The sequence below is a fragment of the Cucurbita moschata genome, unplaced genomic scaffold (assembly GCF_002738365.1).
Source record: "Cucurbita moschata cultivar Rifu unplaced genomic scaffold, Cmos_1.0 Cmo_Scf00015, whole genome shotgun sequence".
Taxonomy (NCBI): Eukaryota; Viridiplantae; Streptophyta; class Magnoliopsida; order Cucurbitales; family Cucurbitaceae; genus Cucurbita; species Cucurbita moschata.
The window spans coordinates 209,284-228,933 of NW_019268531.1; the positions used below are offsets into that span (position 1 = coordinate 209,284).

At 37.2% G+C, this 19,650-nt stretch overlaps 4 protein-coding genes across 8 annotated transcripts in view; 2 read left to right on the forward strand and 2 right to left on the reverse strand.

Moving 5' to 3' along the window:
- The first annotated feature begins 3,617 nt into the window (after positions 1-3,617).
- LOC111453251 (cellulose synthase A catalytic subunit 2 [UDP-forming]-like) lies at positions 3,618-9,827 on the forward strand. The gene is made up of 14 exons (XM_023094280.1): positions 3,618-4,484; positions 4,915-5,110; positions 5,182-5,387; positions 5,485-5,584; positions 5,669-5,843; positions 6,048-6,314; positions 6,406-6,751; positions 7,057-7,194; positions 7,326-7,451; positions 7,575-7,787; positions 7,877-8,150; positions 8,233-8,426; positions 8,505-8,855; positions 8,974-9,827. The coding sequence occupies exons 1-14, from the start codon at positions 4,404-4,406 to the stop codon at positions 9,553-9,555; spliced, it is 3,249 nt and encodes a 1,082-aa protein (XP_022950048.1). The 5' UTR covers positions 3,618-4,403; the 3' UTR covers positions 9,556-9,827.
- A 1,289-nt stretch (positions 9,828-11,116) lies between these two features.
- LOC111453726 lies at positions 11,117-11,676 on the forward strand. The gene has a single exon (XM_023094944.1). The coding sequence runs from the start codon at positions 11,264-11,266 to the stop codon at positions 11,672-11,674; it is 411 nt and encodes a 136-aa protein (XP_022950712.1). The 5' UTR covers positions 11,117-11,263; the 3' UTR covers positions 11,675-11,676.
- A 674-nt stretch (positions 11,677-12,350) lies between these two features.
- LOC111453518 (5'-3' exoribonuclease 2-like) lies at positions 12,351-15,089 on the reverse strand. 3 transcript variants are annotated; one of them, XM_023094641.1, is made up of 9 exons: positions 14,782-15,089; positions 14,570-14,695; positions 13,690-13,770; positions 13,517-13,605; positions 13,364-13,438; positions 13,180-13,241; positions 13,036-13,086; positions 12,775-12,951; positions 12,351-12,656 (listed from the first exon to the last, which is right to left on the reverse strand). In XM_023094641.1, exons 2-9 carry the CDS (start codon positions 14,693-14,695, stop codon positions 12,565-12,567), a joined length of 753 nt encoding a protein of 250 aa, XP_022950409.1. In that variant the 5' UTR covers positions 14,782-15,089; the 3' UTR covers positions 12,351-12,564. The 3 variants fall into 3 exon arrangements, with proteins under 3 accessions (XP_022950409.1, XP_022950410.1, XP_022950408.1); XM_023094642.1 differs by having other exon boundaries at positions 12,351-12,647; positions 13,030-13,086; positions 14,782-15,085; XM_023094640.1 differs by having other exon boundaries at positions 13,030-13,086; positions 14,782-15,084.
- Positions 15,090-15,801: 712 nt separating this feature from the next.
- Positions 15,802-19,650, reverse strand: part of LOC111453086 (RNA-binding protein 39-like) — a 7,956-nt gene continuing 4,107 nt past the window's right edge. The window contains exons 5-13 of one of the 3 annotated variants that reach the window (XM_023094028.1): positions 19,033-19,255; positions 18,346-18,432; positions 18,177-18,251; positions 17,962-18,045; positions 17,650-17,714; positions 17,292-17,487; positions 17,132-17,220; positions 16,455-16,569; positions 15,802-16,272 (exon numbers count right to left, since the gene is read on the reverse strand). In XM_023094028.1, coding sequence (XP_022949796.1) covers positions 16,234-16,272; positions 16,455-16,569; positions 17,132-17,220; positions 17,292-17,487; positions 17,650-17,714; positions 17,962-18,045; positions 18,177-18,251; positions 18,346-18,432; positions 19,033-19,255 — 973 coding nt within the window. In that variant the 3' untranslated portion in view covers positions 15,802-16,233. Of the gene's footprint in view, positions 16,273-16,454; positions 16,570-16,676; positions 16,906-17,131; positions 17,221-17,291; positions 17,488-17,649; positions 17,715-17,961; positions 18,046-18,176; positions 18,252-18,345; positions 18,433-19,032; positions 19,256-19,650 lie in introns of those variants that run through there. The other 2 variants (XM_023094030.1, XM_023094031.1) reach the window with 2 other exon arrangements.

Sequence of the window (19,650 nt, forward strand, 5' to 3'; positions counted from 1 at the left end):
ACAAAAAAAAAAAAAAAAAAAAAAACATATATAAATAAATTTGTAGCTATATTATTATTATTATTTATTATTTTTTATTTTTTGGGGTTCTCGTGGGGTGGAGGCTACGCCACTCTCGCCCTAACTTTTTTGTGTGTTTCTTTTTTTCGTCGAACCAAACGCTAATACGGCCCTACTTCAATCCCCAATTCTAACCCTAAACCCATTGTTTTGTCTACCCCACGTGGCGCTCACCCATTGGGAAGTCCCTGAGTATAATCCACCGTGGCTAAATCAATCAATTAGTTAATTAATTTTCAAAATATCATTATCATTGTGATTATTATTTGGGTTCTAACGGTGGGCCCCCTGTTAAGCACTTTTCATGAGTGGCGTTCGGTGATTGGTTTAAAAAATTAAATTAACTTTCTGATTGTACTTCCTTTCCCCTTTTAACCCTAAACCCTTTTTCCCCCATAGATTACAGTTTCATTGCAAAATTCCTAATTAAATCATGGACAAAATCTCCTCTTTTTTATTATAAATACAATTGCAAATAATTCAAACTTTTTATTACGCGTACTTCTAATAAATAGGATAAAAATTATATAAGTCAAAATAGTATTTATAAATTAAAATAAAATTATTATCAAATATAAAATAAATAAATAAATAAATAAATGAATGGATGAACATTGATTTGCAAGTGACTGAATGTTGAAGAAAAGTGAATAAAGAGAGAGGGGGGCAAAATCACATGGATCCTTGTAAATTGCATAGTGTGGGCGAGGCTGTGTTCCTTAGGGCTCACGCCCTCCCAACAAATGCAACCAAATTTCACATCCTCACACGTGTGAACCCCTTCCCATCATTTTCTTTTCATTTCCCAAATTACCCTTAATCGATACGATCATATAGACTTACTCTAAATTTGACGTCCATCTCAACGCATTTCTGATATCTCACTCGGTTGGACAGTGGAACAAAACATTCTTTTTATAAGAATGTGGAAGCATCTTCCTAATAGACGCGTTTTAAAAATCATGAGGAGAAACCTGAAAGAGAAAACTCAAAAATGATAATATCTACCGGTGGTGAGTTTTGGAGTCAAACAGTGAATGGTGTGTTAGCAAAGATGGTAGCCCACAAAAGAGGTGAACTGTGAGCTCCTTTGCCAATTTATTTAAGATAAATATTATTTTTTAACGTTATATTTTAACATGACGTTTTATTCGTGTAAATTTCTCGAAATGCATTCGTGACTTTGAAAAGCTTTTTATTGGGTTCGAAACTTGTGTTAGCTTTTAGTAAACAACCAAATTTGTCATTTTCCTAGATTAGAACGACTAAGACAAACGTTTCTTAACGTTTAATTAAAAATGATAAATCAAAATATATCCTTTTAAAAAACGAACCAAAGTTAGATTACTTTTTTTCCTATGGAAAATGTCTTTTATTTAAATCAAAAGTTTCCAAATGTCAAATTTGTTACGTTCTTTAAAATACAGACATGAACACGAATTTACAGTGTTAGAGATTAATATTTTAATTATAAGATTGTGAAGGGTAGAAACACAAATTTAGAAAAAGCAAGGGGTCAAAATGAGAATATGAGAAAGTAACATTGATACATTAATGATTAAAGCTATAATAAGAAAAGGAAAACTTTAAAAATATAATAAAATAAGAAGAAAAAAAAAAACTACGTTCTTTCTAATTGATCCTCCGACACCGGTAGGTACCACGTGGCATTTCAGCAATTCAAATAATAATAAATCATTTGCGTTAATTATCTGGGAAAATGAATAAAATAGCTCGGGAAAGAAATATAATAATTTATTAAATTCCACAACCAGTTTCTCTTATTTCTAAACGAACAGACACGGTAGTTTTTTTGTGTCTTTTCTGGTACATGGTAATAAATAATAATAATAATAATAAACAGTGGTGGGCCCCGTGTGACATCGACTCCGTGACTCTCCCTCGGTCAAATTTTCATTTTATTTTATACATAAAATAACGCTTTTTTTACCGCTACGTAAATTTCCGCGCCACGATTCTATCTTCGGGTAAATTTTTTAAAAGTAAATAAAACACGACAAAGTTACTCCTCTCCCATTTTAACCCTAGATTTTTGGGTTTTTTTTTAGTTAAATTACTTAAATTACCCTTGATTTTTTTAATATAAACTCCAAAATGTGATATTTTGTTGGAAGAAAATATTATTATTATTATTTTTTTTTTATAAAAATGTGAAGACTCTGTGCTCCACTTTAACTCGTTATATATATATATATATAAAGTGTAGAATACTATATCGTAATATCGAAATTAAAATTTTTGTTCTAATCATCGAAAAATAAATATATATATTTTTTTGCATAAAATTAAAATTAGAATAGGAAATAGGAACGAAAATGAACAAAGTCCCATCTCTGCTCCCATGAATATCGCTTATCTATAATTTATATGTTTTTTTTTTTAATCTTTGGTAAGATCCAGACAAATATTACCTCAAGACTAAAGTACGACATTGTATTAAAGCGGTTAATATAAAATAGTCATGAATAATTGATATTTAGTAATTAAAAAAGAAAAATACAATAATAACATATATAAAGGAAAAATTAAATCTTATGGTTTATAAAATTTGGAGGAGCAATATTAATGTGGGTTGGGTCAAGGGATTATTAATGGAGATAATAATGGATGATTAAGAAATGTATTAAAAGTTAGGTGGAAGAAGTTATTTGTTTAGAGACCCAAATATGTGTATTGCCCTAAATCATTAAACTTATGACTATTCTCTTTAATTAATGTGGTTCATCCACATTAACTTATCAATTTTACTAATTAATCTCAATTTTGTGTACTAATCTCCGTATTAATATTTACATTTTTTGTTTTCATTAGTTTTCAAAAGTATAATTTAATTTAATTAATTTTTTTTTTTTACGGAAATAAGGTTTAGAAATACATTTATTCTTTTAGATCAAATAGCCACGCGAAATAGAGTGATTGTGACCTAGAACAGTGTAACAGCCCGAACAATGTTGTCAACCTCATGATTTTAAAAACGTGTATGTTAAGAGAGGTTTTCACACCATTACAAGATATGCTTTGTTATTCTCTTCAACCGATATGAGATCTCATAAACGGTAGGATATAGACGAATATGGTGTGACGATCGAATTTTACGTTCAAAGCTATCATTGCATCGTTTTAAATCTTAGTTTTTGTTAGATGATTTAAAAGATTGATGGGATGGGTTGGTATAAAAATATGACTTTTAAAAGAAAAAACATTTTCCAAAGCTAAAAATAAAAAGTATATTTTAATAATTTATGGAACCAAAAAACAAGATAAAATACATAAAAAAGGTAATAAAGAAGAAGTCGGGTTTGACCCGAAAAAACCGGGTGAAAACCGAGATGGAACATGGAAGGGCTAAAAAAGAAACTTGGAAGGTAAGAAGGGAAGCGTATTATAGTCAAACGTTATTTAATAGTCAACTCCGTCTTCTTAGTAACGCTCCATTTTTAACCCTAACCCTAACCCTAACCCTAATTCCCAATTGTGATCCAAAGGAATTCGATCGCGAAGATCAAAATGAAAAAAGTTTCAGATTTTACATTTTTTTCTTACACCCAAAACCCATAAAAAGTAAAAAACGCGTTTTCCAGCAAGCGCCAACACTGCTCACAGATGCGCGAGAGACAGAGAGATAAAGGAAAAAGACATAATCTTTGCCGCGTGAGCAGTCAGCAGATCCTACTTCCTTCCTCCTCTCTCTATCTCTCTCTAATCTCTCCTTATTCTTCTTAATCCAATTTCATTTGGGTTTCTCTCAAATTCTTCGCTCTCTCTCTCAGATTCTCTTCTCTCTGTGTTTCTTTACCCAAACACTCTGTTTTTTGAAGTGGGTTTTCGTGTTTTTTTTTTTCTCTCTTCTTCGCTTTCGCCACCAACTCCGGTGGTGGGCACTGCCCAGCGCCACCACCACACTTCTGGGCCCACCTTTCTTTTCACTCACACATACGAGCCCCTTTATCCCTCTCTTATTATCTCCTTCTCTTCTACGCCTTCTCATTTCCACACAAAAATACAATCTCTCTCTATCTCTATCTCTCTCTATCTCTTTCTTTTCCTTTTTTCTTGTTTATCCCTTTGGTTCTGGCATAGATTAAGACGGGGGTCACCCAGTTTTGCTAAGGGGACTCAGGGAATCCACGAAAATATGCGTTTCTAGTTGTTTTTCTCCATGGTGGTTGCTGAATATTGAAGTTTTTTTATGGCAAAGATGAAGTTTTTTTGGGGTAATTTGTGAGGGGCGGACTCATTTGCTTCGAGATCGGCTTCTAATTAGGATTTCTCTATTTCTACAATCTGGGTTTTGTTTCACTTCAAGAGTGCTATTGTGAACGATGGATACCGCTGGGAGACTCATTGCTGGGTCTCATAATCGAAACGAGTTTGTTCTGATCAATGCAGACGAGACTGCTCGGGTAAGATTATCCCTCCTTCACGCTTCGATAATACGACACATTGGCTCATTTTTTGAGGATTTTTCTGAGTTTGTTTTTCGTTTTAACTTGGGGTTTCTTGGAAATGGACAATTTGGGGCTTTGATTCTTCGTTCTTGTAGGGAATTTCTGTGCATGTCCTGTTGCTTGTGTAGATTTTTTGGTACGAGTTGATTGAATTGAAGATATTTAGTTTCTATTTCATTTTGATACTGCAAAAATTTTCAGATGCTTTTTGCTTTGTCATATAAAGTTTCATTTTTTAACATGTTCATATAGTCTTTTATGTTCTAACCCTGAAAAGGGCTCAAACAAAATCTCGCCTCAGCTATGTTTTGGCTGTACTGTTCAAGATGATCAGTGCTGGACTTGTTCTTATTGTAGTGTTTCCATTTTTGTTTGGTTTTTTCAGATCAAGGCTGTGAAGGAATTGAGTGGACAAACATGTCAGATTTGTGGAGATGAGGTTGAGTTAACTGTTGAGGGAGAGCTCTTTGTTGCCTGTAATGAATGTGCTTTCCCAGTTTGTAGACCTTGTTATGAGTATGAGAGAAGAGAGGGAAACCAAGCTTGTCCACAGTGTAAAACCAGATACAAACGCATTAAAGGTAGGGCTCTTAGCATCGTTCTTATATTATTATGATTTTTTTCGGGTTCTAATCATTGTTGGAAATTGCAGGTAGTCCGAGGGTTGAGGGTGATGAGGATGAAGATGGTATCGATGATTTGGACAACGAGTTTGACTATGCAAACCTCGATTCTTTGGGCCCTTATCATTCTGGAGAGGGAACGTATGGCTCGTACCATAACACGGGCCGTGGACAGTCGGAGCTTGAACCTACTCCCCTTGGTTCTGAGATTCCTCTCCTGACATATGGCGAGGTGGTAAGTGAAGTTCTTCAATACTCTCTCGTCGACTTGGTATTGCTAATTTTTTATTTTCATAATGAAACCTGTGTAATGATGCGTTTTCGTGTGGTAGGATTATGAGATTTCTTCTGATCAACATGCTCTTGTGCCCCATTTTATGGGTCATGGGAATCGAGTCCATCCAATGCCTTTCCATGATCCATCAATTCCTTGTAAGTTGTTGAGGCATTCAAATGCTTGTTTCTAATACGCATGGTTTATACATTATGGTTGACATCTCGATTCCCATCCCGTAGCTCAACCTAGACCTATGGTTCCCCAAAAAGATATTGCGGTGTACGGTTATGGGAGCGTGGCATGGAAGGACCGAATGGAAGATTGGAAGAAGAAGCAAAATGATAAACTTCAAGTGGTGAAACACCAAGGAGTCGATGATGGTGGAAACGATATCGATGATCCCGATTTGCCCATGTAAGCCACTGTTAGTTAGAAGTGTTTTGTGCATGTTATATGCTTGTTTACATGCTCGTGTGTTACGCTATCTAAGTTTGATCTTTTGTGATCTGTTATTGTAACTCGACGTTTTAGCATTCGCGTGTAGTTTCATGTGGACGATTTGGCAAGCAATTCAACTAATTTCATGGCTTCTTTTACTCTCGTTGTACCGTTCGACAGGATGGACGAAGCTAGGCAACCACTATCAAGGAAATTACCCATCTCTTCGAGCAGGATAAATCCATACAGATTAATCATCTTGCTTCGTCTTGTTATTCTTGGCCTGTTTTTCCAGTACAGAATTCTTCATCCAGTTAAAGATGCGTATGGCCTATGGTTAACTTCGGTAATATGTGAAATATGGTTCGCCGTTTCGTGGATTCTGGATCAGTTCCCAAAATGGTGTCCAATAGAACGGGAAACTTATCTCGATAGGCTGTCACTGAGGTGATGATTGAAAACGTTTATTTGATAGTTTGGAGATTTTTCCGTGTACTTTCGGAAGCTCGGTCTGATTATTCGGTTTTCCCATTTTCAGGTATGAGAAAGAAGGGAAGCCTTCTGAATTAGCCAGTGTGGACGTATTTGTTAGTACTGTCGATCCGACCAAAGAACCTCCATTGATCACTGCAAATACAGTACTTTCCATCCTTGCAGTTGACTACCCAGTCGATAAAGTTGCATGCTATGTCTCGGATGATGGTGCAGCCATGTTAACATTCGAAGCACTCTCGGAGACATCTGAATTTGCAAGGAAATGGGTCCCTTTCTGTAAGAAATTCAATATCGAGCCCCGTGCCCCCGAGTTTTATTTCTCTCAGAAGATCGATTATTTGAAGAACAAGGTCCACCCAGCATTTGTCAGGGAAAGGCGAGCGATGAAGGTTTGTTACAAACGTAGTTTTTTCCTTTCAATTTGTGCAAATTATATAACCTCATTTAGAACGGTGATTGAAGTTAGGATGCTGATACTATATCTGTAACATCCTAAACCTACCGCTAGCAGATATTGTCCTTTTTAAGCTTTTCCTTTCGAGCTTCCCTTCAAGGATTTTATAATGCATTTGCTAGGGAGGCTCGAAAGGGAAAGTAAAAAAAGGACAATATCTGCTGGCGACGGTTACAATATCCTTCTGGTTTGCTGTGACAATGTTACTGACTGTCTGTTCATTCACTTTGCTTTCAACAGAGAGAGTACGAAGAGTTTAAGGTTAGGATAAATGCTTTGGTCTCCATGTCTCTAAAGGTTCCCGAGGATGGCTGGACAATGCAAGACGGTACTCCATGGCCTGGGAACAATGTTCGAGACCACCCCGGCATGATTCAGGTAATATATCTTCGAAATCTGTCGACATTTTGTTAATAAGAACGGCTTGCTGTTCTGAAGCTCTAAAACCTACAAATGAATGAGGTATTGTTAGTACAAGCTAAAGATACTTTGCATTTGTGCCTTTACAGGTTTTCCTTGGCCAGAACGGAGTATGCGACATTGAAGGAAACGAGCTACCACGTTTGGTTTATGTTTCTCGTGAAAAGCGGCCAGGGTTCGAACATCACAAAAAGGCCGGTGCCATGAATTCACTGGTACGTATTAAGCTAAAATCTTCTTCCCCTGAATCTTTAGACGACCATCATTCAGCTTCTGCCATTTGATCACAATTACGCTACCCGTAAACCTTACTCTTCTTTCCATTTTCTGCTTCGAAGATTCGGGTCTCAGCTGTTCTGTCAAACGCTCCCTATCTTCTTAATGTTGACTGTGATCACTACATTAACAATAGCAAGGCACTTAGAGAAGCTATGTGTTTCATGATGGATCCGACATCCGGGAAGAAAGTTTGTTATGTGCAGTTTCCTCAAAGATTCGATGGGATTGATCGACACGATAGATATTCAAACCGGAACGTTGTATTCTTTGATGTACGTATATGATTCATTGGTTGGATAATGTTCTTTAAATTTGTCTACCATTGCCTAGTTGAAAGACTAATGTAAACTTTTTAATACAGATTAACATGAAAGGATTAGACGGAATACAAGGACCGATATACGTTGGTACGGGATGTGTTTTCCGGAGGGTTGCTCTCTACGGATTTGACGCTCCTGCCGAGAAAAAACCGCCAAGCAAAACATGCAACTGTTTGCCAAAATGGTGCTGTTTATGTTGTGGGTCTAGAAGGAACAAGAAAGGAAAGGCTAAGAATGAGAAAAAGAAGAAGACCAAGCACAGAGAAGCATCAAAGCAGATCCATGCTCTCGAGAATATCGAGGAGGGAATCGAAGGTAACGAATCGACATTGAAAGATGCTGTTTTCTTTTTGTATAATAGATATTTAACACGACTCGCCATATGTTTTTTCCGCAGAACTAAGCATAGAGAAACTGAGCGTGTCTGAAATAAAACTGGCGAAGAAATATGGGCAATCTCCAGTGTTCGTCGCCTCGACCCTGTTGGAAAATGGAGGCGTTCCTCATGATGTGAGTGCTGCATCTCTTCTAAGAGAAGCCATTCAAGTCATCAGTTGTGGTTATGAAGATAAAACAGAATGGGGGAAAGAGGTTAGTAATAAACGATAATCGTGACGTTTTTCGCGTTCTATGAGATTTAGTCTCTTAAATCTTTCAACATGATTTCAGGTTGGCTGGATTTATGGTTCTGTGACTGAAGATATCTTAACTGGATTCAAAATGCACTGTCATGGCTGGCGGTCGGTGTATTGTATTCCGAAGAGACCCGCGTTTAAGGGGTCAGCTCCGATCAATCTCTCGGATCGTCTTCACCAAGTTCTTCGGTGGGCTTTAGGATCTGTCGAGATATTCTTGAGCAGACACTGTCCTATCTGGTATGGTTATGGAGGCGGGTTGAAATGGTTGGAACGATTCTCGTACATAAACTCGGTGGTCTATCCGTGGACCTCGATTCCGTTGCTCGTTTACTGTAGTCTTCCAGCTATCTGTCTTCTCACTGGAAAATTTATTGTTCCTGAGGTAATCTCTCTCACATTTACAAGAATTTTTCTTCACTTTTTGCGCTCTTTGATTTGTATTTGAGTAGAAAAGTATTCCATTTTGTGTTAACTTGGCTTGGTTTATCCACCATTTGCAGATTAGCAACTATGCTAGTCTTATTTTCATGGCACTCTTCATTTCAATTGCTGCGACGGGTATCCTCGAGATGCAGTGGGGCGGTGTCGGGATCGACGACTGGTGGAGGAACGAGCAGTTCTGGGTTATCGGAGGCGTTTCGTCGCATCTTTTTGCTCTCTTCCAAGGTCTACTCAAGGTTTTAGCCGGTGTGAGTACCAACTTCACAGTTACATCCAAAGCAGCCGATGATGGTGAATTTTCAGAGCTCTATATTTTCAAGTGGACATCACTGTTAATACCTCCCACAACCTTGTTGATCATAAACATCGTCGGTGTGATCGTCGGGATCTCAGATGCCATCAATAATGGATACGATTCCTGGGGTCCTCTTTTCGGGAGGCTATTTTTCGCTCTTTGGGTGATTATCCACCTCTACCCGTTCCTGAAGGGATTGTTAGGGAAACAGGATCGGATACCGACGATCATCGTTGTTTGGTCCATTCTTTTAGCCTCAATCTTAACATTACTTTGGGTAAGGATCAACCCATTTGTATCCAGAGATGGTCCTGTTTTAGAAGTTTGCGGGTTGAACTGTGATTAGGGAACAGGTTGGTCGGTGGGTCGGGACGGGACGGGAGAAGACGAGAAGATTATGGTTTTTGCAGGAGATTTGACTAATTTTTGTGGGAAGAAAGTTAATGAAGCAGTATGATGTAGATAGAGGTGGGGAATTGTTACTTGTTCTATAGATTTCTTCGATTCTTTTATTAAAATTACTCTGTTCTCTGGGTGCTTACTAAATTGTTCGTTCCTTGTTCATGTCCCCTTCATAATCTCAACTCAAATACTATAATTTATTCCCTTTTCAAACTCTTCAGGGATATCATCTCTCTTCATCATTCTTCATCTCTTCCTCTATTCAATATTCTTCACTTTCCATTTGAATTTCAACTTTCAATCTCATTGTTCTTCACTTCAAATTTGAATTTCAACTTTCAATCTCATTGTTCTTCACTTCAAATTTATGGGTTCTTGCCTAAATTGATCATAGTTCCCTCGCGGTGACCATAGATACTGTTAGAGAATCAGATAAAGCGATGAATCATAGTGCTCTTGTGTGACAGGATAGTGATTGTGTGACGTTTGTTCTAGCCCAGTGAACAAGTTAGTCGTGAGAAGTTTGGACTCGTGGACAATGTTGGTGTATACTTTGAGCATTGGGTAGCGTCTGAGAAAATTGTTTTGGAAAACGTGAGTGAGGAAATATAACCTGGATAGGAAGAAGTGATGACTAGTCATCTCTGCCTGTATTGACATAACGTGAAATAGTAAAAGTTTATCTAAGATGAAAACATGTAAAAGGAGTTTGGAACGGATATGTGGTCATGGACAACACGTCCTGGACAAGCATGACTGAAACATTCGATATGAAGCCATAGACAACAAGTCTTGGACAAGCATGACTGTGGCAACAAACAACTATGAAGAATTGTAAAGAACGAGATATGACATCAATTGAGCATTTCTTTTCGTTGTATTCGAGTTCGTATCGTCCCATATGAATTATGAAATTTATGTTTCTTTTGTCATAGGTTTTAAACAGAATTAAGCATAGTAATCAAGTTAAGAAATTGAAATTGAATAGTAATTTCCATTAGAGGAATATTTAAATAAAAAAACCAAATAATAATAATAAAGTAACCATTTTGCCTCCAAAGTAATTAGTCTTCCACACGCTTAATTATTATGTAGTAAGGCCCAAACCATAAATAGGTCAACGGGTAAAGGTCAAAGGTCAAAGTCAAAAGTCATGATTTTTTTATGCTTCCAAATTAACCCTTATTAGGAAAAACATCATATTTACGAGTTTGACAATTTCCACTTACCTTCCTTCAATCAATCACAACCGTTCAATTTAAACCCTGTTCATCCGACGGCTTACACTTGGAATGTCAGAGGTCAAGAAAGTCAATAATATAGTGAGAATCGGACGGTTTGGAGAACTCCATAAATTCGTTGTTTATAATAGAACCGGATGTAGCAGATCAGCCCGGACAACTTTATATAACCAGAAAAAAAAAAGAAAATATTATAATTTCCATTTTCCACCAACGTTTCTCTCTCCTCTGTTTGTTGTTTCTCTCTCTTCAAAAAAAACTCTGCAACTTCAAAAAAAAACGAGATCTTTCGCAAAACCCATAAAAACCCATAAGAAATTACTTACGCTAAATTAAAAAGAGAGGAACTTGATCACTCCACTTCATTCTCTCCCTTGTTTCTCTCTCTAAAGCTGAGTTTTTTTTTTTTCCATGGGAGAAGACTCGTCGGAGGAGGTACTGGTTGCGGCGCAGCTGTTGATGCAGCTGAGCATCGAGGATGACGACGACGACGACAACTGTAGTAGCAATGTCGTTGTGGCGGTGGAGAAGATGAAGAACAAGAAGCTGAAAAAGGGTCACGGCGGCGACCGCGGTGACGGTGGGGAGGAGGAGGAGGTTGATCAGAAGAGATACCAAATTGAGACGTCAATTTGGTTGAAAATCGAAGAGATTTTCGGGAAAGATGATGAAGAACAAGATTTCAATTCCATTTGTCGGCCTAAGAAGAGACGATTTCGATCCCTCCAAAGCATATATGTCACCACCAAACCCATCGGTAATGGTAGATTCCCGGCAAGGGGATCGTCAGAACTTGAACACGGCGGCTATGGCGGTGGCTAACACTCGAGTAGAAACAAGTTATTAGATTCCTTTCCAGAGTAGATTATTAGATATAACGCTTGTTTGACTCTTGAAATCACACGTAGTTGTAGTTGAAACAACTCGTCATTGAAGAGCAAATGATATTGTAAAGTTCGAACACAGAATCTCCTCATTTAATATCACTAATAAAAAAAAAAAAAAAAAAACGAGATAAGTTATGACAAACTTAATTATATAATGCAATAGAGTGCAATAGAGTTCAATCACGATGATCAAAACATAGTTTAGTAGATGATATAACACACTAAATATAAATTTAGGGTATATATAGTTTAGTAGATGATATAACACGCTAAATACAAATTTAGGGTATATTTAAAAGTACATTTGTTTATTTAAAAGTTTAATGAAACGACATGTCAACTTAGAAATGACGTGTTTCTAAACATTTTTAAAGCAATGTTCTTATTTTTTTAAAAAATGACATTTTTAATGAGAACTTATTTTTTAGAAAATGACACTTTTAATGAGAACATTATGACACTTTTAATGAGAACATATTCGGTGTAATTGTTTGACCTATTTTCGTTGTTTTGTTTTAGTAACATAAAAGTCCAATGATAAAAATAAGGATGTTGTATGTGCATGTGTTTTGTGAACAAATTCACTGTTCAAAGTTGTGCATGTGTTTTGTGAAATGCAACTATTCCATTAAATTTGGATGAAAAAGTGTATGAAAGAATGTACGGCTGCTTCTACACTACCGCCTATTGAATAGAGAGTAAAAATTTGGGTCTGAAGTTAATTAGGAGCTACCAAAATCTTCCTATGTCAAAACGCTACGGAAACTAAAACTCCTACTCCCATGGCACCAACGTTACCAACCACATTCATCAACAATTTGCCTCTCAAGCAGCTGCTGCTTGAACTGGACCATCTGATCGATAAAAACCACCACGACCACGAGCCCGCCCCCTGCCCCGACCACGCCCTGCAAAACCTTTACATAACATATAGTCAACCGAATGTGCTCGGGTTCGAAACAATGGTATGGCATACTAGAGTTTACATACTTTTATAACCAAAAGAAGAAGGCTAACCAAGAGGATACTACTCACCAGGTACTGGTGGTGCCATAGGATCACCATAATCAAAATATCCACCTGATTGGTAACCATAACCGCGTCCTCTTCCACGAAATGCACGACCTCGTCCACGTCCACGACCTCTACTTCCAAAACCTTGCCCTCCATCCCAACCATCGCCCTGATACTCAGATGGACCGTTGTAGTTCCCTACACGAGATCGACATTCAAATTAAGATCATGAAAAGATGAACCTCTCATAATCCTTGTTTAAGAGAATAATTTTACCTCTACCTCTGCCTCTTCCTCTACCACGTCCTCTACCTCGTCCTCCAGGCGATCCCTCTAAATCAAAGTAAATTGGTGCAAATTAATTAACATCAGTTCATTACTACTTGTAAATGAATTGAAATGAAAAAACCATTTTATATTATTCACCTCCGTCATCTTCTAATTCATTCCATGGTTTCACCTGGTCAACGGGAAGAGGTGATTGGTACCTAAATAGAAGTAAAACAAATGAAAATGGTGGTCAAGAAGCAGATCCACTTAAATATTGAAGAACATGGAGCTTCAATACTGAATCTTAACAAATTAGGCAAACCACATGACAAATATTTACCCTGTGGAGGAAGCATCTAGCTCGTTCTTGGACAAGATAATTGATACCATCGAGACATGCCTTGTAGTCTCGAGACTGCAAAGAGTAGAGAAAAATGAGGCATCAGAACAACTGTGCTACAAAGCTAAAAGTGTTAAATTTTCAGAAGCATACGGAAGAAGGCCTTCTTCGAGTGGCTCCCACATGTCAGTTATATCAGTAGATCCAATTGCTGTGGTCTGATGGAGACAAGCAATCCTTCTCTGAACAACAAGGAAAAGGTAGATAATGTAGAGGGTATTGCAAGAACACCAAAAGAACAAGCACGGTGAAGAGAATAACCATACCTTAATTAGTTCAGCTATCATTACAGTCTTATTGATAGCTCTGCCCATTCCCTTGACAACAATCTCGTTTGACTCTTTATCCTATGAAAGAACCCAGAAATCATAAGCAATGAAATCAAGCTATAACAACAATTTATTTAAGGATGGAGAAAAGTAGGAAATAAGAGTTGAGAATCTGTGGCTGAAAGAGGAACATGCACAAGCAGGAAATAAGAGTTGGACATTACCAATAATGAAAACAATAATAGAAACAAAGTGCAAATGTGTAGCTACGAACCACAGTATTCGGGGTTTGAACCCCTCCTGCACAGTATTCGGGGTTTGAACCCCTCCTGACCCATAATCGGCCAAAAAGGAAACGACTAGGATAGAAAACTCATGATTAAGGTAACAGACCCAGAATTATGGAACTTGGGTGTGAGTCTTTTGTCGAAATAGAATGACCTTATCTTGGGTGTGAGTCTTTTGTCGAAATAGAATGACCTTATCTTTTTATTTTTTCTTTTTCGTTAATGTGTTAAGGGTGGAGTGGATTCTCTCTCAAGGAGACCCTAATGCGAAAGAAAGTGGATAAAGAATTCTACTCATCGGTGAAAGAGGTCCCCTAATTGATATTGACATCAAAATCAAAAGCAAGGTTTGACAGTTTTTCATAGCAAAAGAAAAGCACTAACAAAGAAAGTAATAGCATAAAACAAAAGTTTGGCATTAAATAATGTCTACAAGATAAATAAAATTGACCTCGAATTAGGCATTTGGAGTATTAAAAGCAGGAGCACTACAAAATTAGAAGTACACATTGGACGTTGTTCTTCACTCACATAATTAAGTGATACCCATAATAGTACATGAGCAAATACAGCCGAGAGAAGAAACGGACCTGGAGAAGAGTGGTGGCATAAGTAATGTAGTTCCTCATCCTTCCTTGAGTAGTAATGCGAATCTCATTCTCGTTTATAGGAGAGTTCTCTAACTTCGGCTTCTCCACTCTCTGGTACCTATCCATCTGACACCACAAACAACAACGCAGGATTGAATACACGAATTAACGCTCAAAATATAAACAGCACGCAAGAGTTAATGGTGTGTTACCGTGAGTGGGCTGAGTAGTAGAAGAAGAAACGAAGAAGTGAATAATCTGGAGAAGCTCGCAACCGATAGAAGAATCTACAACCACTCCGTCTGTGCGTGAATTCACCTATTTGATTGGGCAGTGGGTGGTTTCAAAAACTAAGCCCCTCCGAAGGCCCCGTGGATTTTATATATAGAAAGAAAAGGAGAAGAAAAGGGGTGGCCGAGTATGATCCAGTGAGAGTAGGGCTTTGAGGTCCCGGTCTTACCGCCGCCGCTACCGCACGTAATCCTCCTCGATCACTGCCATCTACCAATCCCCCTCCGCCATCTTCACTATCAGCAGATTCTCTGTGGAGTTGGGCCCATTTCACATCCCCTCTTCGGCCCAATTGGCCCATATTCACTCTTGGAATTTGGGTGTTTAAAAGCCCAATTCGTCACAAGGTTCTCTTCTCTCTCTAAAATATATATGTTAAATATATTTATTCTAGTCCATGCGAATCTTTAGATGCTCACCAAATATACTTTAATAATGTTATAACCAGTTTATTACAATGAATGTTAAATTACTTCCCAAGAAATTCATATGTCAATCGGTGTTATGACATAAATGTACTTTTTCTAAAGTATAGATGTTGAGCAATATGATTTATTTTTGCACGTAATTGACAACTCACCAATATTATGGTGAATCATTTTCAATTTAGTATTATATAGAAATTATTTCCTCAGCTACCACATTGAAAGCATATCGTTGTGTTTTTACTAATGTAGGGCTAAGCAACGCCTTTTAATTTAGGTCCAACGTAAAGTTGAGAAAGAAGAATAATATTTTTATATATATAAGCTACCAAAAGAAACAAGATAATAACTCGTATCACACGTGTCATTCACCCACCTGATCTAAGTCTCACTGTCCGAGCATTATATTGAAAACACCCTTCTTTAAGTTATCCTACAATATGGAAATCATAAAAATGTCGACAATTTCTACTAAAAAACAGCTATAAACTTGCATTCAGTCCTGAAGGGCAAGAGTTATGAACATTGGGAAAAATTTGTATAAATTAAGGGCTTCAAGTAATCGCTGGCAGATATGAATCTGTAATATTGCACGAAAATCCAACTCAAACTATGTGTGTTTCAGAGAAGACTTTCAACAAAATGCATGCATTGCAAGGCATGTTCAAAGAAAGCAGCAGCTCCACAAGTCGGCACTAAGGCATCCATCCAAGCCAACAAAAAGTATTCGCTTGACACTCATGTTATAGAAGAGTAGAAATGAAGAATAGGTACCAATTTCCAGCATAAGGAACAGGGCGTTTTACGTTTCTATCCAGAAAGTCAACTCAATTTTAACCTGTACTTCTACATGCACCTATTACAGAAACGGGGGAGGAATTAGAGATTGACTGGACGGCTGGAGGGATCTTCTGGTTACTCCTAAATGATGAGAACCACGAACGGCATTCAAGCTCCTATAAACTTGGCTTCATAAACCTGCGGTTGCTGCATCACAGAAGATATGATATTGAGAAGAAGCTGAAACAGAGAAATCTAACACAAAGGAAATGAGTTCCAAAAGCCCTAAAAATCAAGCTCCCCGACACAATTTCTTCTTCCTAATACCAGTCTATAAGAATTGAGAAATTTATTACGAGCTAATTGAAGCTTTTGAGTTAAAAACAAACCATGAACAATACTGATATCTGCCTGCCTGCAAACCATCTCAAGTGCATTGCACGTTGAGCATTAATAGCAGCTTCCACCGTATCATATTGCAGATACACACATCCCGCGCTATTTCTGCAAAATATAAAATCATAAAAGAAAAATAAAACGATGAAATGACATTCTACACAAACAAACATCTATTTAATCACATAATAACGCAATGTTCGAAAGTTCAATTCTAGGACATAACGATGAAATGACATTCTGTTGAAGACTAAGTTTCCAGTGTGTGTATATATATATATAATAGAAAATGTTGTCAGTCAAGTATATTTTTAAGTTTATAATAATTCAGGGCTAGCGTAGGATAGCCATTTCCATAGCCTTCCTAAAATTAAATAAGGAAAATAAGATTCTCCCATCCATGGAGGCATTAGTAATTTTTTTCCATCCCTAATCCGGAAGTATCTGCAAATGAGGATCAAAGATCCAAGTTAATGCCCCAACACGGCACAAAACAAATTCAAGAAAGATATGAACAGGGGACACATCCTGTATTTTAGCATTGTAGCAATAAATATGACCGATTAAAAAAGAAAGCAGAAATATAAATTTGAATAAAAAATGAATAGATGAAGTTTCATATGAGCTGAAGTAATTAATATGATTATGGGGACAAGAAAAAAAGACTCACTTATCCACATATATATGCTTAACATGACCATATTTAGAACACTCCTCTTCAACATCTTCTTTGATTTCCAAGTCAAAGTCTGGTGCTGTCTGCAAGATGATTCGTATCATAAATAATCCACCTCAGAAAATGAGAAACAGAACATTCAATTATTCAGTACCTCCGTCGATGGATCAAACATGTTTTTCAGTAGTAGGCATTCACTAGGACTTCCAACAGATTGTAAAACAGGTGGAGTAAAATTCGCAGGAAGTACTGGTGCAGCAACTGCAGCTTGACCATTTAGTGGCAAGCTGGTAGCTCTCTGATTTGGGGCTGACGCATTCAACACTGGAGCTCCAAGAGATCCTGCAATACTGAAACCATGAAGCAATAACCATGAAGCAGTTGACTTGCATTGATCCAATCTTTCTTTCTTAGAGAATAAAAATACGTCCATTCAAGAATATGGAAGTACTAACTACTAAAGAGGGAAAATAAGACATCTCGCTTCTTAATCACACTAAAAGGAGACAAACCTGGTAGCAATGCCAGTGCGGTCAAGCTTCTGCATAAGCAGAGCTCTTGATTGAGCATTCAATGCCTGCAATCAGTCGTTATAATTAGTAACCAAAAAGTGCTCTAGTTGGAAGTAATCAATGTGAAAAAGTATCCAATCAGCACAGTTCAACGGTCATCAAATAAATGATATGACACATGATCATAATCTGATGATAATAGTCTCATCTTCATTTTTTTTTTTTTTTTTTTGTTCTCCTTTTTTCTTTTATGCATGTGAGGGGAATAGAAAAATCTGAAGCAAGGTGTCATAAAAGAAACTAAACACCAACCAGACCGCCCCCTTCATCATCATCAAGGTCATTTGATTTTGCAACGTTCTCTTGTGCTCCAATGTGATCTGTTACAGATGAAACCTGCACAAACAGTATTATTTAAAACACACAGAACCCAGGATGTCATCATTCTTCAGAGAAGCCCGAATAACAAACAGATATATTAGTATTAAACACAAGTTTAAATCTGATAGGTTCTAGCAGCAAACTACCTTAATGGTTCGGCCTGCAATTTCTAATTTCCCATTCAAGCTTTGAGCTGCCTTCGCATGCTCTAGATGAGCAAACTGGAAACAAGTTAAAAAATTAAGACATACCTTTATGAGCTATGGACTGAGTACATCAGAAACTCGCAAAAATTGATAACAAATGATTACCCACTTGAACAAATCCAAAACCCTTGCAGTGACCCGATTCAAGGTCGAGAGGTAGTTGCACAAGCTCCACGGGACCAAAAGCTTCAAAAATCTAGTCAGAAAAGAAGTGATGCTCTGTTAGACCTCCATTCCAGAAGGTTTATTCAAGGGAAAAACTGAAATGTATCTGTTTCCTGTTTCTAACATTAAGAAGAATCGGTTATAGCCAGTTTCCTTGTTTGAATATTCTGAATAGGTAAGTAATAACTCCCTAGGTCAGTTAGTGTGGAGAAATGGATGACCCTCTCAAACAAGGGTACATGGGTATTTTGTGTGTTAACTGACAGTATTGTGGAGAGGGATGACTCTCTCAAACTAGTCATTGGCAAGATAGGTTGTAATTTCCTTTGAAATATATCTGAGAGAAGGAGGACAACTATTATAGTCCAAAGGTTATATGCTATGATTATTTTAAATCCGTAGAAACCGAATCTAAATTCTCTGCCAGAGCCTATAATTCATAGACTATGATTTTACAATAGGGAAACCATGTTCACTGCATATACTATCAGAAATGATTTTGATGCATAAATTTGTTTCTTGTTCAATGTCAGTCTACACTTGTCACTTGTAGAAAAAATAACTGCGTATGAGAGGAAATCAAATATGAATGTCTTGAGATAAAATTTCATAGATTTATTGGTCTAAGTACCTCTCGAAGGTGAGTCTCAGTCATGTTAAAATGTAGATTACCAACATATAGTTTCCTGTCTACTGCTCCATATGGACCTGCACCAGAGGCCCCAGACGTATTTGATTGAACAAGATTCTTTTCAGCCTCTGAAGGTTTAACCATAACAGGTTGCCCAAAAAGTAGTTGACCAGAGAGAGCAATAGCCATGGGCACAGACATCGCATCATAAAATTCAACATACCTGCAGTTTAATCAATACCTCAAAGTAAAATTATTAGAACATGAGACAGCAAAAATAAGAAACAAAGTTTACAAAGCATAAGATAAATAAACTACACAGAGACCTCAGACTTTCTAGGACTAATTAAATAGTTAAGTCAGTTCATCAATGAAGAGGCAACACAAAACCAAATAGCAGATGACCAGCTTAAACTAGATGGGGGGTCCTATGGTGACTATTTGTCGCCATTCCTAATTTTGTCAATTAGCATATACAAATTAATCCCCAAAAAAATCATTATTGATAACCGATGGACAGTCCTCTCAATAAAAATTCATTGCACAGTAAGTACTATGGGAAAGATGCCATAGAAGACCTTCTCTAAATTTTTTTTTTTTTTAATCAAAGACCCCCCC

Excerpts from the sequence above, each read along its gene's own strand:
- LOC111453251 (XM_023094280.1), top strand. The coding sequence starts at position 4,404 with ATGGATACCGCTGGGAGACTCATTGCTGGGTCTCATAATCGAAACGAG. Across the intron at positions 8,151-8,232 it reads TATCGAGGAGGGAATCGAAG|AACTAAGCATAGAGAAACTG; the intron begins GTAACGAATCGA and ends TTTTTTCCGCAG. Across the intron at positions 8,856-8,973 it reads GAAAATTTATTGTTCCTGAG|ATTAGCAACTATGCTAGTCT; the intron begins GTAATCTCTCTC and ends CACCATTTGCAG.
- LOC111453726 (XM_023094944.1), top strand. The coding sequence starts at position 11,264 with ATGGGAGAAGACTCGTCGGAGGAGGTACTGGTTGCGGCGCAGCTGTTG.
- LOC111453518 (XM_023094640.1), bottom strand. The coding sequence starts at position 14,695 with ATGGATAGGTACCAGAGAGTGGAGAAGCCGAAGTTAGAGAACTCTCCT. Across the intron at positions 13,087-13,179 it reads TGAATTAGAAGATGACGGAG|AGGGATCGCCTGGAGGACGA; the intron begins GTGAATAATATA and ends ACTTTGATTTAG. Across the intron at positions 12,657-12,774 it reads TATGGCACCACCAGTACCTG|GTTTTGCAGGGCGTGGTCGG; the intron begins GTGAGTAGTATC and ends TGTTATGTAAAG.